The 18285-nt window shown below is 45.2% G+C and overlaps 1 protein-coding gene across 1 annotated transcript; it reads right to left on the bottom strand.

The window, feature by feature from the left end:
- Window positions 1-1465: 1465 nt before the first annotated feature.
- ppm1h (protein phosphatase, Mg2+/Mn2+ dependent, 1H) lies at window positions 1466-18045 on the bottom strand. Its single transcript, XM_057053122.1, has 10 exons — window positions 17457-18045; window positions 13106-13271; window positions 11829-12185; window positions 8430-8542; window positions 8256-8340; window positions 7983-8101; window positions 4761-4824; window positions 3704-3811; window positions 2542-2693; window positions 1466-2353 (listed from the first exon to the last, which is right to left on the bottom strand). Exons 1-10 carry the CDS (start codon window positions 17687-17689, stop codon window positions 2206-2208), a joined length of 1545 nt encoding a protein of 514 aa, XP_056909102.1. The 5' UTR covers window positions 17690-18045; the 3' UTR covers window positions 1466-2205.
- Between the last annotated feature and the right edge of the window lie 240 nt (window positions 18046-18285).

Genomic DNA, 18285 nt, shown 5'->3' with positions numbered 1-18285 from the left:
TTGAGAAGCTATTTGGATAATAGATTCACAATTTAAGCCATTTTTAGTCTGTCGATTTTTTTTTTTTTTGGCATTGTTCATTTAAAATGGGTCAGAATCAGCCAGGCGACTTAGCTTCCATCAAACAATCCCGAAAACTGAACACACATGCATCCCTCTGTAAAGGTGTGTTTTTGCCTTCCCTTTTCCACTGGAGGTTCTTCTCCGCGTCGGCTCTGCCTGGATGGCAGGGCTGCAACCTTGGAGAAAAAAAAACAAAAAACAAGCCGCCCACAGAAATGACTGTGTCATCACTACCGTCATCCAATCTGGACCACACACACACACACACGAGTGTGGGGTGCCAGATCAGTTCTGGCCTGACTGGAGGAGGATGCGGTGCTGGCCTGTGGGGACCAGATGGTCCTCTGGCTCCCACACAGCTCCCAGGACGAGTAGATGTACAGAAAACATAGGAAGGTGTGTGACAGGTTCAAATATGTTTATCTTGTTAATATGATTAACACAAATTAATCCATACATTTTGTATATTGGTCTAAAATAATAGATTTGATCTGTTGATCTCAAAAGAAATGGAATAAAGTGGACTTGAATAAATATAAAAGTCTGTTTAATTGTATCCTGAGTGTATATTAGCCCATTACAATATGTAAAGTTGATGTAATAAATAAATAATAGAATCAGGAAATCAGAAGCCTATTATTTACTAGAAGTTTAAGGGTTGAAGATCTTCTCAGCTTCGAGTAGTTTGCAAAAATGTCCACATCTGATGTTCAAGATGGACCCCCCCTTTACAACGCAGACACAAGCCAACGCTGAACGTGACCTTTAACGGCAGTAAGGCAGTCTTCAGGTTCCCTGAACTACAGAACAAGACCTTTCCCGGGAAACATCCGTTAAAAGTCACAAAAACTGCGAACTCTTCATCGTGCGCGCTGATCTACGGTCTCTTATCGAGTGTTCATATCTGCTGTTTCACCTTAAATGACAATACCATCCTTCATTGTTGCGTTTGTGAGGATGAAGCGATCTCGCCATCTTTGCTGTGTGTGTGTGTGTGTGTGCTGAATTACAGCCCTCCAGCCTGTAATCTTCTGTCAGGCTATTCCATGAACTAATACCCTTCATCCACATCACTTTGGAGATTCACTTAACACAGTTTGACACAGTGTTGATGCTCTAATTCTGTACGTCGACCAGAGAGGAAATCTGTTCCCGTTCAAGCCAGCCAGATTTTCTGGCCAGTAATTGTGCGGCTTTTACATTATAAAAACGGGAAAAGCTTTTACCTCCCCTCTTCTCCATTATGGAGGAAATCATTTAAATTACATACATCTGAAAAGCAGTTTAAATTGCTTGATTTCCACCACTGGGACTCTTGATTCGAAGTTCCATCAGTGAGGCATTTCATATGCACTTATGCAGCGACAACAAACACACATCAATTAATCACGCTGCACATTAATATGGAAAAAGGTTAAAACATCATTTTTTAATACAGCATCAAAGTGAGGATGTAAACCACTTTTTCCAGGTTTTCAAAGCAATACGAACGTCAACGTTTGTTTCAGTAAGATGTGCAACACTTCCATCGAGAGTATCTGCTCTAAATACTATATACATTTTATACAATTTAAATTAAGTTACTATGGCCCAAACTAAAGAGTGGAAAATGGAACAGAATCAAAGTGTTTTCTACATTATCCTTTCCGCAGAACCACATTAAAGATCGGAAAAATTCACTCGCCGTAAAAAGCTCAATATAATTAGAGTAAGGAGAACTGATTTTGTACGACAGGATATCCTTCGCATAGTTCCGCACGTGCACAAGAAATCACTGAAAAAAATGGCACAAACGCATCAGAAAATGGTCCAGAGCAGGACCTGTTGATATGACTCATACGCAGGTCGGATTTTTCTTCTTTACACTGTACACGTGCGCATCAAAACACATTTGGATTATATACATTTCTAATGATTGTGCAACAGTCGGTAACGGCACGACCCAAACACCCGCTGGGATGAGGGGTCCGCCATCGCCGCTTTGGGCGACAAGATTCGGGATGGCTTGAGGTCGACACCAAGATATCTTCTTTTTTAAACTTGAAATCCATGATAATTCAACCCGGGCCTCGGGAGGGGAAGAAAGTCCAAGATAAAGCACTTTAAAAGAGCAAAAGCTAGGAGGGAGGCCGGCGCTGTTCGCTAGTTCTGCTTGCTGGCGTGCGCGAGGGGGATGATGAAGACCGAGATGTCATCTCCAGAGCCTAATCTGTCATTGGAAATCTTCCAGCCTCCATCCTTCAGCACTCCCCTTGCTCTCATCACGAGGTCTTGAGCCGCCATCGTGTACCTGCGAGAAGAAAGCGATTTTAAAAAAAAATAAAAAATTAACTTTTCATTCTTTGCTATCAATGCTGCTTCATCATCGTGTCAGCCTCTGTTGAGAGATTTGCGTAGCTGCAACGAGTCAGCAGCCGCCATCGTCTCGGTTATGAGCCGGGCTTGAAAGGAAGTTCGAGCGCCGTTAGGGGAACGTGCCTGTGCCGGTCGTCCGGATCGCAGTTTGCCAAGAAAGAGGTGACCGCTTCCGCAGCCTCCTGGTTGGACAGGACATCCCATAGGCCGTCGCTTCCCAGCACCAGAACATCATCCGGCCCGTGCTCGTACTGCGCCAGAGGGTAGACCCTGACCTGAATAAAGACAACAGGCAGAAGTTAAAGGACGGCTGATGTATATGTATTATTTACACGTTTCATGAACTAAAGAGTCCCACAACAAGGCTCGACTGTGTTAACCTTCTCCAGTGCTCTGCTAGACCGCTGCTGGAGCGTAGCAACATTTTGGCTACACGTCGGCATGCTAACACGGACCTACGATAATCCATAGTAGATAATCCAAGTTAGCACACAGCTAACATAATGGGATAATGTTTTAGATTTAACCTATTGAAATATTTGAATCAAGGTACCGATCAGACACATGGACGCAGTTATATACCTGAAACTAAATACAAAGGCAAAACAGAAACCTTAAAAGCTTCTTAGCTACTGAGAGATATGTTACAGTGGCAAGATACTAATCTCATGAAAGCACATAATGCACTGAATGAGCTTGGAATGTCAAGGTTGTTGCATCCAGCGAGCCCATTGCTGCCGTAGGGGAGTTGCCTAGTTACAGCTGATACGACTTATAGCCCAACAGCCGCATAAGCAGATGTATCGGGACCAAAATAACCTCTGCTAGGTTAGGATCATTTCCATCATTACAAAAGAGAGAGGAGCTAAACTACGCACCAGAGGTTTGCTTTATGACTCAGTGGCCATGTCTGATTTCAGGATGAGTGTCAGCCGATGTCAAGGACAGAGGGAAGCCATTTGTTGAACCTCTCTGCCCTCGGGGCAGTGTACAGCCCCTCCACATGTATTATTTCTTTATCTACCAAAGGTTTTGGGTCACAAAGTGCGACTTCCACTCATTGACTATGTCTCGGGCAACAACTGTGTCCTCATAACAGCCTCCTGAGCTCCATATTTGTGCTGTTGACAGAAGAGGAGCTGCAAGCATCTCTGAGGGACAAATAACAAAGCTGCACGATTACCAAAGTATGCTAAAGCACTCATATCCTCCGCTTGGCAGTTTCAGGTTCCCTAAATTCAATCAGAATCTACCCTCGACATACAAAATGCAAAGTGCTGCCCACCTCTGGACAGCAGGACAGGAACGGCTTGATATAAATGTTGGAGTCGTGCACTTTGAGACTGTGGTCCCCGAGTCCCCGGGTGACCCCGATGGTCGCTAACACACGAGCCTGAAAGAAGAAGAGACACATTTTTTAAAACAAAAACAGGTGTGAGCAGAAGCACGTCTTCGTTGTCACGCCAACCACATCTGCGGCGACAAAGGTAGATGATGAGCAGGGCTGAGGGCATCCAAAAGAGGCTGCAGGTTTCCGGGGTACCAAACAACGGTTGAACCCGTCTGTGCAAGACCTTTTTCTTCACGGGTCACCGCCGATGCATCTAAAAATGGCTGCTGGCAGAGGACTGGGATCTGGGCTAATTGAATCTACTGCACGGCAAAAGAGGGAGGGCGCACGAGGGGCCGTGCGTGGCTGGTTAGGACTGGGCCTGGACGCACTCCAGAGCGTTGAAGTGAGCATGAAGAGCATTTCAAAGCACCTCCAGCAGGGAAAGGAGAAACAATGCGATAGTTATGGCCCTGCAGATTGCTCACCGGCCTTTGAAGAGCCCCCCCCCCACGGCGACGTGGACACGGCCGACTATGAAGCCTCACGTGTGAAGGCGGCACCTGCCCCAGTCGTCATAAATCTGCCTGCTGGAAAATGCCACCGGGAGAAAATATCCACATCGATCATGTTCTCCGATCTGACCTTTTCAATCTAACAAGGACAAGATGCCGCACGCCGCCACACGGCAGCCCCGCTGGAGGGGGGAGAAATGTCATGAACGGCGCGCCGAGCTTTCGACCTTTTACTCGTGTCAAAATACCAACAAGATTCGGCTGCGAGTGGGTGTTTTAGCTCCGTATCACAATGAGTCTTTTATCAGATCATTTACGCGATTGTTGGTTCAGGCGGGTGTCCGACCTTTGACCCTTTATCAGTACTACCTTGGATGGTGGAGGTAGGATGCCCTGGGGAAACATGGGAGGGTCTGGGGGAGGGCAGGGGCTGCTAACTGTGCCCTGCTGTGCTGAGACCACAGGCGAGGAGCACAAGCCAGCAGAGCAAAGCTTACCTTCTTCCCTTCGCCGTAGATCAGTGGAAACTTCAGGTCATCGTCCTCGATGGTTTTATAGGCCCTGCGGAGAGGAGAGAGGACACTTTCAGTTCATTGGCCGCAGACACGCGGCCTGGAGACACGCTCCCCCCCACGTTTGTTAGAAACTAGCCTGTTTCTCGCTCCTCTACCTGATCGCTGTCCTTGCTGAGAGGTCTATGGATGCTTTGCGTTAATGGTGGTTTTCTGTAACTCTGCTGCCACTGGTGCCTGCACGTGCACGAGGGGCTGCGCGCACGCACTGCACGAAAGGCTGGATGTAACGCAACTGAATGATGCAAGTATCCTCATTTACATTCCCCTGCTCCCAGAGCGCTGTTTAAACTTCTCCACCTAATGAATAATTTACCACCGTCAGTCGGAGCTGCAGAACAAGGCAAAGGCTCCAGAATACAAGTGTTCACACAGAGCACTAAAATACACTTCTTCATCCTCGTGGCTCGTGTACTTTTGTTCACCTGTGAACAGTTTGACATCACCTGTGTCAGAATCAGAAAGACCTCCAATTTGAGCTCCAACGATTCAGACCAGGTGCAACACAAACAGAGAAATTCATTTTGAGCAGCCAAATAATTTAGGAATGCTATTAAAATAAAGGAATGAAGAGTTTGAGTCATTAAAAGAAATGACTGCTGATGTTTCTGCCTGTTGTATTACTTTTGACGACACACAACGCAAATAAAATTTCCTAAATGTGACCCCCTCCCTCTCCAGACCTGCTCCGCTTGCTTCATCCAACATATTCCAGCTGGTACGGAGCAGATTAGCAGGGATGGATGATTTTTACATTACTGCTGGTTCCACTCAGAGACGCCATATGTTTCCACCTTGGGCGAGCGCTATACTGCCGCAGTCAGCACTTTTCCCAGCAGCACGCGCAGCGAGCGTTATCGTAGAAAACACATCCCATAAACACAGAAATGCAGTTTGGAACTCAGGGCTTCGGGATTGCAGCGCAAAATAAATCAACTTATGTTTGTAGGATTCAAAATTTATGACAGAGACACACGTTATCACTCTTTTTGACAGTCATGGGTTCTACTCAGGGGAAGTTTCCTGTTAAAATGGAATTTTCCCTTTGGCTCTGTGGCCTTTAGTGGACGAATTAGGCTCTGTAAAGTGTTTGGTGACAATGTACCGTTACAGATGCCACATAAATAAGCATAAAATTAAAGACTGAGATTGAATTCAGAGGAGAGAAATGAGGTAAACAAGGGCTGCAGTGTTTGACCGATGCTGCTTTGGCATTCAGGGGGGTGTTTGGATGGAAGAGAATGAAAGGAGGGATGAGGGGAGAGAGTATTGAAGTGACTTCTTACGCACAGCCTCCCAGTCAGCAGACACACACACACACACCCTGGGGCAGACTTGGAGGTGACACTGTGGCGCGCCTGTGTCAGCACCAGATGAGTCAGGCAAATTGGGGGGGATAGAGAAGAGCTCAAATCAACTATTTGGCCAACCTTGAATGGCTCTTCGTTGACAGAGGCAGGCATAATGCCAGCGGGGAGACGTGAGTAATGAATTGATGAAGGCCTGTGTCAGTCTCCCTCCAATCATATTCACTGTCATTAAAAGCAGGAGTACAGAGGCGGGAAGCTCAGTTACTATTCATCCTGGCCCTCCTACAGTATGTAGCCTCCACACCTTCTCCTCAGATTTCTTCATCACCTCTTACTCTCTTTCTCTCTTCATTTATTCCCCCGGTCGACTCGCTTCTTGCACTAAGCGAAGCTCGTTCAGTCCGGTCCGAGGACACTACCTTCCTACCCGCTGGCTGCGGCTGCATCGCGTCGGACACTGGTTTGATGTCCAACGGTTCTGGACGTGTCAGAAAAACCTCCACTAGCCCGGACAGTGAAGCTTACACAGATTTGCTTCAGGAAGATGAAGCGAACGGGGAGGCAGCACAGAAAGAGGTGGGCTGCAGAGGTGGCCTTGATCGTGGCTGCCTTTGAAAGTAACGCAGTTTACACCCACACAACTACCACTCAAATACACATAAGAGCACGATTGCTAAACGTAAAGAATGCACCCCAATGGAGGCATAAAAAAGAGGCAGCGTATCCACGGAACGGAGCTGCACCTGCAGACGAAGCAGAAGGCTGGCATCGGAGCCATCAGCAAGCACCCTGACTAGCTACTCATTTAAGACCCAGACATAGCCTGGCTGAGAGAGGCAGAACTGGGTTATGGTGGAACCAGATTAAAAATACATCACAGTAGTTCTGCCCTGCCGAGGCAGAGTGAATGTTCGGGGCCTAATGTGGAACAGTGGCTAACTGACCTACATCTGCGGGGACACTACAGAACGCTGCACTCAGGTGCTGCCCTTAATCATCTGCAGGCAACACAAAGAAACAGACATGACGGATGCAATTACTACAGTCCAACAGGAAGTGGCGGCTTTAAAAGCTCCTTTGTCTTCATTACATTATATCAAATGACAAAGTGATTTGACTGCAGAATTAATCAGTGCTGATGTCAAAGTATATTAAATGGGCATTTTTCTTTTTGTTCGATGCTTGAGACAGAGAAACGCATCCAGCCTGCACGTCATTTGTCATTTGTATCCGACACATTTGTTGAAATGAGCTCGGCCTCATCTGGCAACGCATCAAAATGTGGCGTAAAACAGGACCAATACTGCACTTCTTTTACGTGGCTTCTCCTATATTTAATGCTGGGGTGCTGGTACTGCATTGCCATTGTTTCACATTCAGTACCTGACCCCATGGGTGCCTCTCCACCTTCCTTTTTACTCTTTCATGTCTGTCTATCGGCACTCTCACTTTTATTTATTTTCTACACCATCTTCTGCAATTTCTCGCTCTAAAATATGAAAGCTGAGACTTCCCCCTGCCTAGATTTTTCTTCTCACGTTCTTCACATACCAAAGCAAAAGATTCCATGTCAGTTTCCTGAAGCTTTTAAATTACTGGGTAATTAATGGGTAAAAAGGCAAAAATTACTGTATGCATATCAAATGAAATCACTTATGACTGAAGAAGGACATTTTACCTCTGCTGGCTTATAAACACTAAAAAAAAGAGGATTAGGAGAAATATATATGACAAAAAATTCAAAGCTTTAGAGTGAAATATTCAAGCATAACTCCAGATGAGAAACGGAAATCAGCTCAGAAGGGGTCTAAAATCTCAATGAATATGTTTAACCCACCATCCAGACATGGTGAAGTCGCGGTACAGCATCCTCTTCCCCACCTCCTTCCTCTGGACTCTCCTTGGGAATTCTAGATGAGTAAACTCATTTCCTAACAACTGGGGCTGCATGTAAGCCTTTAATGCAGAGAAAAAAAGAGAAGGGTTTGTGTCCCAGCATGACAGGAAAACATCGCGACGTGCAGTGTATGAAAGAGGAGTGCGAGGGGTCTCTGTGGGAGGGGAGGTCAGCTGGACTAATATGTGTCAGCTGCGAGAGGTTCGGTCTTACCAGGAACTGCAGGCGCTGTCTCTCAGACTCCGGCGTGAACTCTGCTGACACGGGGATGACCTCCCCCGCCCGGATAATGATAGCTCTGAGAATAAGGAACAGACAAAACAGAAATGCTTACTTTAGCCAAGTCTCCTCCTCTTCCTCTTCCTCTTCCTCAGAATGACGGCTCACCTGCTGTCCCCTGCGTTTGCAACGTAGAGCTTCCCAAGCAAGCAGACGACCGCCAGGGCAGTGCAGCCTCCTGAGATGTTGTAGACTCCCTTCTCCTTTTCTATTTGCATATCCTGAGCACAAAAAACACATTTCCTTCACATCCTCTATTACGCAATAGCAGGGTCCTCAGAAGAGACACTGATAAGTCATAGCCTGCCATCAAAGCTGCTGTCAAAGTAATATCAAAAATAGAAACATTCATTTAGGTGTCAACAGTCATATCAATCAGTAATAACAAGGAGGAGAGACAGAACGGATTGGAGCAAAGGCAGAGAGTGACTGCTGGATATTACACCGGCTTATTAGCCCAGATTCATTTGCCGCTAATTAAACCAAAAAGCGGTCTGAAAAAAAGGAATCAACCCATTTATTCAGAGAATAATTAACCTTTCAGTAAATTAATCAAAACGTGAAAGGAAAGTTGAACTGAGCTCCTCTCAGATCCTTTGACCCTTTAATCCTTTATCGGGCCGGCCTTAGAGGCTGCGTGCGGAGCCTTAAATTCAAAAGCAGGAAGCTGTCCCGAGGAAGCGGATCAGCCCTGCAGGGTCTCCTTCACATCCCATTTTCACCATTAACAGATTGAGCAGGACGAACAGTGTCGGTGAACACGTTTGCAGCGAGACCATCACTGACATGTTTTTACATATGTTGCCCCTTCTTTACCTTCTGTTCCTCCGCTAACCGCCTCAATCTGGTCACGATTTCAGCACTGGACTGTATGCATACCATAAAAAACACAAACGCGATCACAGGCTCGTATGCCCGTCTATTTATTTCTTGTTCTGCATCTTCAATTATCTGTAAAAGCACAAATACGCATGTTCTTGAACTTCTGACTCTATGAGCTCACGTCAGGCAGATGCATCTGTGGCACCGTGACATTGAACCAACATGGCCCGACCTGTACCCTGAGCACAAAAAGCACTCAGCAACAACACACTAAAACGTCCTCACACTGCTGGTTCAAACTTGGGCTTTGTAGCGAGTGCACGCTCACTCACACACTCGTTGGAGGGTGAACAAAATGTGTCCTTCACCCTGAATGAATTATGAATCTACAGTGAATCATCCATATTCACCCTCACTGTATCAAATGTGTCTTGCTGCAGGCAGTCTTGAATAATGAAAATGTCTGCATAAACATCTACACCTTTCTCCTCTGCACCTCCACAACAGCTGAACTAAAGGAAAAACAGCAGCTAAAGAGAGTCAGAGAGGAGGAATACGCTTGCAGGTCAACGTGTTCTTGGATTGTATGAATATAGAGTGGAAGGTAAGTATACACATACTTTTTTATATTTATCAGCTAATTTTCTTAAATGGTGAATTGATTCATTTTATTCTCAGATGCTTGTTAATTTGGCCAGTATTGGAAACCCAATTATTTAACACGTTTTTAAAAATGGTCATTTTATTCATCCATATATTGAATTGTCAGAGCAAGATTCACCATTTGTCCTTTACGAAGGTCACTTTTAAAATATAAAGAAATTTAAACCTCTCCTTAAAAATTGGACCATCAAGAGACAGTTTTGTAATTCTTTAAGGTTTAATTAAGTAGATCTCTTCCATTCCCTTTAGGAAAAGCAGATGAGACGGGGGAGCGAATGTGCAAAATCAGAGTTGGAAAAGCACTAGGGGGCCTGTGAGAGGAGAGTCAGGCAAGCAGGGTCAGACATGTTTGCTGCTGCCTGGGAACAAGAATCAATGTGGTTTTCCTCCAACGAGGAAAGGAAGGAAAGACAGTGGAAAAACTGGCAAAATAAAATATTTTGTGAAGTTAGAAAATGTACCGACTGGTTTTACAGAGACAAAAATATAATTATTAATGATATTTCAGTACCACTTCGTAGCACCTAGTACAACCTTGTAAGAGAAAACTCTTAATTCATTCATTAAAAAATACCATTTATTTTTCTGAGGTAAGCATTCCAAGCCAATATGTCTTCTTTTACGGGCCAGTTGTTCGGATATTTAATACAACACCTCCCTCTAGCGGCGATATGGAGACCCGAATGAATTAGGAAAGCGTTTCATATTAAAACCTTCACATTTTTTAAACTACTTAAAGTGAGTTAAATTTAAAATGCATTGTATCAATTTGAATTTAAAAAAATGGATCCATTTAACTTAATTTGACCATTTAACTGATACTGATCAGACGAGCCAAATGCCAGAATGTGATGAGAAGCTGACCAAAAAAAGTCACCACGTGGGGTTTAATGACCAAATAGGTTAGAGTCTCCCATTAACTAATTGCTGTATAAATGATTATGGTTTAGCTGGCAACAAGTTCTTTAACCCCAACTGATCCAGGAAGTAGCACCTCATTTCTTTAATGACCATATCAAACACATCCTGCGGTCATGGAGAAGATGTGACTCAGTTTCAGAGGGGTCAGATTGTTGAAACTACTCAAATATGGCTAAGAACTGATTTATTAAAACCTAGTGGGGGGGCCATCATCTTGGAGGACGAAATGTGGTCAAATCAAATCAAACTGTAGAAAAACAACTGGGTTGGAACTAAATGGCTGTGTGCTGTGAGAAAACCACTTATCAGTGAGGCTAATCGGGAAAAAAGGCATTGTATTTAATATACAACAAATTAGTAAATTATTTTCCTACAATAGGTGGTATCGGGTGTGCATTACCTGGAAAATTAAACTCAATTGCTCACAATATTGATCTTTGACTTCTTTTGCCCGACAGTGTGTCAGAGAGACCTCCACTATTTGTATTGGCTCTGGTATTGATCCATCCACCGACACAAGAGTGGACCACCTGCTCTGCTTCTACGATAGATTAATAATTAAGCATGTGTTTTGCATGTAAAAAGTGTGTTGGCTGTACATCGGCTATTTTCGATACTGGATTTGCAACAGAGCAGAGAGGTGGAGTCCTACTTGACACCCCAGAGCTTTGGTGTTTGATATATTCCAGAAAAAAGCTGTCAGTACCAAAGTTAAAAGCACACCGCCCCCACAGCTCTCTCATTAAGTGGAATATTACTTCATCCAGTTACTCCTTTCAAACCAAAGGACGTTTCGTCCTACATTAAACAGGAAACAGAAGTGCATTTGGCTCAGATAACTATCGATTTAGTTATTGACGAGTCGATGTGTTACAGTAAACAGCTCGTTACGTAAATCCAAGACTTGGTACCGAACTGTCATCCAGCGCCGCACATCAAATTCATCTCAACTTTAATATTTTGTGCAAAATGGTGGTGAAGAGATGCTTTATGCGCAATATCTGACACTGGGGCCATTTAAAAAGAAAATTCAATAAGTTCAGAAAAGTGAATGATAATCACGGATAATTTCAGGCTCCTCGGCTTCACCACGTTTCTTACCATGTCCTTGAAAGCATTCTCAATGGCTCCGATCACCAGGCTCTCCTGGGAAACCTTCTTCTCGGTAAAGAAGCGCGTGGGCGGGCTGCCGGGAGAGCAGGGTGCCCCTGCTGCACCCCGCAGCGATGCCGCCCTGGTGAGTGCACGCTGGGACGTCGGGGTGAGGTGGTGATTGATGGGCTCCTCTCCCAGACACGTGGGAGCCAGCAGGTTGGGAGTGCAGAGGATCTCCAACACCTCCTGAAGGTGTAGGGCAACGTGATGATGCAGGAGGTGCGAAGCCATGACGGCAGCCCCGGAGCCAGCGTGGCCGTCAAACAACGCCCAGTAGTTCAACATCAGGTCTTCTGTCCTGTCCTGTGCAGGGAAAATATAAAACCAGACAGACAAGATAGGGAGAGTCTTTGTATTTATCCGCCACCTCCGCACGAACGACTGTTCATTTGCACGTAACAATTTCTGCATCATTGCCACAGCGCGGCTGTAGGGTAATTCAAGCAGTGCTTTCCCTCCGTGGCTGTGTGACACAGAAAGCTCAGCAACAATGGCTGGGAATCACTGATGTAGCAGCGGCTCCTTTCAAACAGTCTTTTCAGAATCAGCACTTCCCCCCCTTCTGCTGTGTATCTACATAAACATTATATAACACAGTTTGTAACACATTACATCATTGGGGTCAGAGCTGTTGTCCCCCAGACAGCGCCGGAGCTGCAGGACATCTCGCTGGTTTGTGAGAGAACAAATGCTCCAAAGCCGCATTTGTGATGTTTACCGACACTTTTGAAGGGCTAATGTGCAGTCTGTGATCAGCACGTCGGTGTAGCCTTGAAAGCGTCACCTCGCACCCGGTAGACGTGTGAGCGCCACCGTTCATGGCACACTTTTGTCTCGGCTGCCTTCAAAGGCCACGTGCCGCCGCCGAGGTTTAAAGGCCACATTTGTTTACCGATTTACCGAATTCAACGCCGCGGAGAGCGCCGCACCTGCTGAGCTTTGATCACACACGATGACTCCATCTTTATTTTTTTCTTACAGGCAGCGCCTGCCTCAGTGAAGCAAGCAAAGAGCAGGAAAATGGCTCCCTATCGCAGCATCACTGCGGTGGTGAGTCATGAGGCGCGTGCACGAGAGTGCCCTTGGCTTCAGGTGGACATGTGAGTATCATCACACAGAAACAGTTGCACCGGCGATAGTCACATACAGCCATTAGAAGCATCAGGCTGTCACCGTGCACAAGCGACGCTGCCACATAGGTTAAATAAAGTCGTTTCACTGACCGAGCAACTGGGGGGGTCAACCCCCTCTCCGTTAGGCAGAGACGACCTCCGGCGGGTCATGGGAATCTGGCTGGACGTGGGATTCCCTCCAGGCTTCCTTTTGATCACCAGCACCTCACAGCGGGCCTGATCCTCATTTAACGCACTTTTCCCAGCATTGATCGCCCTGGTGGACAGAGATGAGACATCACAGATGAGATCGAATCAAAATTCTGGTCAGAGGGACATTAAAGCAGCAATAAAAGTATTCCTGGCGTCCGGCGTGCATATCTGTGGACCAATTTTGGCCATGAAAATACGCTCCTGTTAACTGAAATTTAAATTAAACCTCTAATCCTGTCAATTATATTGGAAAATAACCATTTTTTCCCCATTATATTTCATTATCGCATCATTACATTTTTCAAACGCGCTCCCTCTTGAAATTGAAAATGGAAACACTTGGAGTAATTAGTGTAACTATAATCCATTTCATTCCAGTTTTTGGAATAAATGGCTATTTAAAACTCCAGTTGTCCCAGAAGCATTAATTGTATTAGCCACGGTTTTTAAATGGTGATTAGGTCCAATGAATAAGCCCATGCAGCAGCAGTCAATAAGCAATATTATGCAAACACAAAAGCGCGTCGTAATAACTGCTTAGAAAAGAGGCCACAGACAGCAGCACCACAGGAAGTAGCATTCGTTTGACCCTGTCGAGTTGCGTGTTCGGGCCTCTGGTCTCTGATGCGAGATAGAACCCGTCCACGGCCCGAGGCAGGAGCTGTGTCTGAGAGCGGGCCTGTCAGGTCAGGTTAAATCGCTGCGCTGAGTAACGGTCACGCTAACGTCAATCTAAGCTTTACTAAGAAAGAAACAAAAGCAGTAAAACCAACAGTCTTAGTTACAGTAAATGTTGAAATGTTTTGGTTTTGTTTTCTTCAAAATCTTTCCTGTGTTATATCTGATGCAACAACACGGGATCACTTGCTGGAACGTGTTACAACAAGTTGATTCAGCTGAAAGCATCTAAAAAAAAAAAGAAAGAACGCCAAGATTTGGTTTCTATTGCTTCTATAAATGGAACTGCAGCTAAGTGAAACATGCTTCTCCAAATAAATTCTGTCAATAAGAAAGTAATATAATCAAAAATTAGCTCAATTAAATTTAGTTGCTACATAAAGATTTTGACTATTTGCAGATCTGAGTTTCAAAACTGGGATGTTAACAGCTCCTCTGAACTGCGCTCACACATGTTCTACTGTGCATAAATCTGGACTGTGACGACAACTTCTGTTTAGTTCTCGTTGCAGCATTGGCACGTGCGCAGTGTGCTGCGATTCCACCTTTCTAACGTGTAAGAAAAGTTCTGACTGACGAGGAAGGCTGAAACATTCGTGAGTCTCCCTCCTCTCCGCTGCTGCAGCTTCAATCTCTTTCTGATGGACCATCGAAGCCTTGCAGACCTCTGCTACGTGCACACGTGGCCACTCAGACCATGAGTCGGGTCAACAGCTCTGTAAAATCTTGCAAAAACAGGAAATTATACTGATCATGAAATTAGGTGGGGAGGAATATGGTTTATACCACTAAACTAAACTTTTCTTCTATTCTTCATCCAGTCCAGGCAGTTTGGTGGACGATGTGGACAAAGTAGCAGTTATACCATTTGATACCGCTGACGCTGCTTGCGTCTGCTGCTCAGAGCAACAGAGCCAACAAGCAATCTAAGGAAGGGACCAGCGACGTAGAGCAGGCAAACAACAATGGTGAGGCCATTTTTAAAAAAAAAAAAAGATTTCAATTTGTTTCATCTCTGGAGAGATGCTGAAGGATGATGTCATCGCCCTCGTTTCTGCAGTGATTCTAACTGTTCTTAATCACCCTCTGACTACATATAGAGCTCATTCAACCAATAAGTTATAATTGCACTTAAGACCACAGAGTATCAAACCCCATGTTTATAAGTTTACTGCTCATGGCCAAGATAAAAAATAACATAATTGTATAGTATTCCACACATGCCTTATATGGATAGGTTAATATCCACATGTTAGTCAAATGCTAAAGCATTGAAATTAGTTATACTATACACTCCCTTTCTGTTTGAGCATCCCCTCCCACCATGAGCCTGGTGCTGAGCAAAGTTTGTTCCTAAAAAAAAATAAAAAGGAGATCTTTCTGACCACAGGCGCCTGCTCGGGGTCAGACTTGGGTTCCTCTGCATCACCACGAGATCATAGCAACGTTACGCTAAACAAATCAAGTTTCATCAAATTTAATTATTTCAAAAAGGCTGCTTCAGTCAGCCGGCTGACTGCCCACATGACCGACACTGTTTTCCTTTTAGTTGTCTTTGCATGCACGAAAAGGAAGTCCCAGGATACATCCTGACTGTGCTGATAAAGCCGAGGACTGTTGGTGCACTGAAGGAAAAGGGGACTGTTCAGGAGTTGGAGCAAGCAGTATTCAGTGATCCTTTCCAATGACGGGGCTCACTGGACCTGAAGGTCAGTGCTGCCAATCAGAAGAGGCAAGTCTGAAGCAGAACCCGGCTTCCTCCCGAGATAAACCCGAGATATCGCAACCTGGAGAATGACAGCGGGAGAGAAATGTCAACCCTGTTTTAGCATGTTTTATCTACATTATATCATATTTGCCTCCCAATACAGGGTTGTCTGGCATTAAAGGCGATTTTGCAGCTCTCAGAGACAGCAGGCTAGCAAATCTCTGGATATGTTTACATTTCCCCTCGAAGATTAACTGCTCTCTGACCCTCCTGATATGTTGACTCTCGTTTTCTCAAGCAGGGGTGAGATTAAACTACAGTGAATCCTGCTGGTCAGCCAGCTGTTGACAAATCCCTGGTATGGCTCATCTCCGAAGATAATGCTGATGCAATGTCAAGATCTCACATATTCACAGAGAAACTCTCTCTCTCCATCTCTCTCTCTCTCTCTCTCCGCGTGATGTGCATGTGATCTGGCTGAAAAGTCAGCTTTTATGCCTCTAAATAAACTGTGCTGAGTTATCAGCCAGCAAGAAATAATGACTTAAACTGTTGCATGAAAATAAAAAAACCATAAATAGAGATCAGGCTAGAATTATAAAGAGGTTATGCAACATTTGGCGGCAGAGTTGGGACTTAAGGAGGCTAATTATTATGCATTCGTTTCTTGAGTTGAAGCAACCTCGTGGTAGAGTAGCAGAAGGAACCATTGCTGGGTGGCTGAAGTGAATCTTTCCAGAAGGACCTTAAATTCAACATAAACCACTCGGACTTTAAATTACAGCTCTTTTAATTGCAAATGACATCTAGCAAAATCTAGCTTCTCAATTTGTCTCTACATTATTCAAAGTGGGTGAATTTCTGGTGACCGGACAGAATAAAAGGAGCAGTCTGAAGATGTCGGCAGCCTCGCCGTCTTACTCTGCTCATGTATTTTCTTGGAAACTCCAGCGAATTGCCTCAGGGACGCAGACTAAACAGACCTGTCAACGATTTGGCTAAAGGACACTGACACATTTGCACACGTAAACTTAATTTCTGCAACACAGAGGTCGTAGAAACATGATGCGTGCACAGCTATGCACACAGTATTTGTAGTAATAGTGGCAAACTTCCATATCAGGCTATCAACAACATGGATTCCAAAGTTCATGAAAATAAAGTGAATTTTAAACTTAAAACAGCTGTGTCATTTTAAGCTTGCCTGCAGACCTCCCAAATATTTGGACTACAGGAGAATAAGTAATTCCTTGTCTCTCTTTCTGTTGTCAAATAATATGAACATAAAGCCACAACTTATACAGTTATAAGGTTATTTTCTGAAATGTTCTCTGCAGAATTACTCACATTATAAGAGCACAGTTTATGGAAGATGTGCAGTAATTTTATTTGAAGCTTTTGCAGCCAAAATGTGAGTCCCACTGAAAGGAAAAACCAAATGAACCAGAGATGATGTGTTATGCAAGTACAGGATAAAAATAAAAATAAAAAAAGAGAAACAACACCATAAAACCACCATTTTATTCTGGAAAATTTACATGTGTGCTTAATCAGCCTCTGTGCAAATTCTGCCTGAAGTGAAAGGACCCATAGTCCTACAACCACCTACCTCTAAAATTAGAGATACACACCTTTTCCCCATCTATGGGCTTGAAAGGGCCAATTCTAGCAGCCGTATCTTCAGAGGGGCTTTATTTATGTCAGACACTGTGCACCCATCCTCTGCATAAACACAGGGGCCACCAACAACAGTAACAACAACAGCTGGTGCTATTGTTTACCCGCTCATGCGGTGGTCCAGGAAAACCCACCTCCCAAAGGATGCGACGTGCAAGAAAAGATGGACGCAGGCAGGTTACTCACTCTGCGTAGCCGGTGGCCCACGGCAGCCGCTTGGTCTCCTTCACGATGACGATCGGTCTCGACGCGTGATCCGCCGAGCACTCCACCTCGTCCGGGGACAATCCCAGGAACTCCGGTCTGCTGTACGGGTATTTCAGCGGTAGATCCGAGCCCCCGGAGTGATCACCGTTGGAGCCCCCGGCCATCATGCCTCCCATAAAATTAGCCACCGCCGACTTCACCCGTGTGAGCATGATCCTGCGTGGGTCCCGGCGATGCGTGTGTGTGAGCTCGGCGTCCACCGACAGGGGCCCCGCACCGAGACGCAGTTTGCCGGTGTGTGAAGCAGATCGGTCGGACGTGAATCCTCATTCAGCTCGATGAACACGGAAATAGAGACACGCTGAGGGCTGCACGCTGGTCATGTGACAAACCGGTTGCTGCTGGTGGAGTCGGTCTCGCTGGAGCTCCCTGAGCAGCTTACAAGGCTGGAGGTCAAAGGTGCCTGATCGCCGAGCAGCGACCGCCTCCAGGGTACCGAGGTGCCGTCATTAGGCGGCGTGTCATGCGCGGAAATATGCTTTTTATTCAGAGGAACGCGTGCGTGATGTGGGCCTGTCATGTGTACCGGAGCATTCCTCCCGACAGACACACACACACACTGAGCCAAAAAAAGAAAATTCAAATTCAGTGTGCAATGACACTCTGAGTCGTTTATTGACTTGCAATGTTACATGAAATATTAATATCCACAGCTGCTTAATATCATGTACAGTCACTGGTGATTGGAGAACATGGTCACGAGGCTGATTCACCAAACCCAGAATCTCCTGCAGGAGCAACAGGTCAT

Source organism: Takifugu flavidus, chromosome 13, assembly GCF_003711565.1.
Source record: "Takifugu flavidus isolate HTHZ2018 chromosome 13, ASM371156v2, whole genome shotgun sequence".
In the NCBI taxonomy this organism is placed as follows: Eukaryota; Metazoa; Chordata; class Actinopteri; order Tetraodontiformes; family Tetraodontidae; genus Takifugu; species Takifugu flavidus.
This window is presented reverse-complemented; position numbering and strand designations above follow the sequence as displayed.

Excerpts from the sequence above, each read along its gene's own strand:
- ppm1h (XM_057053122.1), bottom strand. The coding sequence starts at position 17,689 with ATGCTCACACGGGTGAAGTCGGCGGTGGCTAATTTTATGGGAGGCATG. Across the intron at positions 8,341-8,429 it reads GCAAACGCAGGGGACAGCAG|AGCTATCATTATCCGGGCGG; the intron begins GTGAGCCGTCAT and ends CCTTATTCTCAG. Across the intron at positions 2,354-2,541 it reads GATCCGGACGACCGGCACAG|GTACACGATGGCGGCTCAAG; the intron begins GCACGTTCCCCT and ends TTCTTCTCGCAG.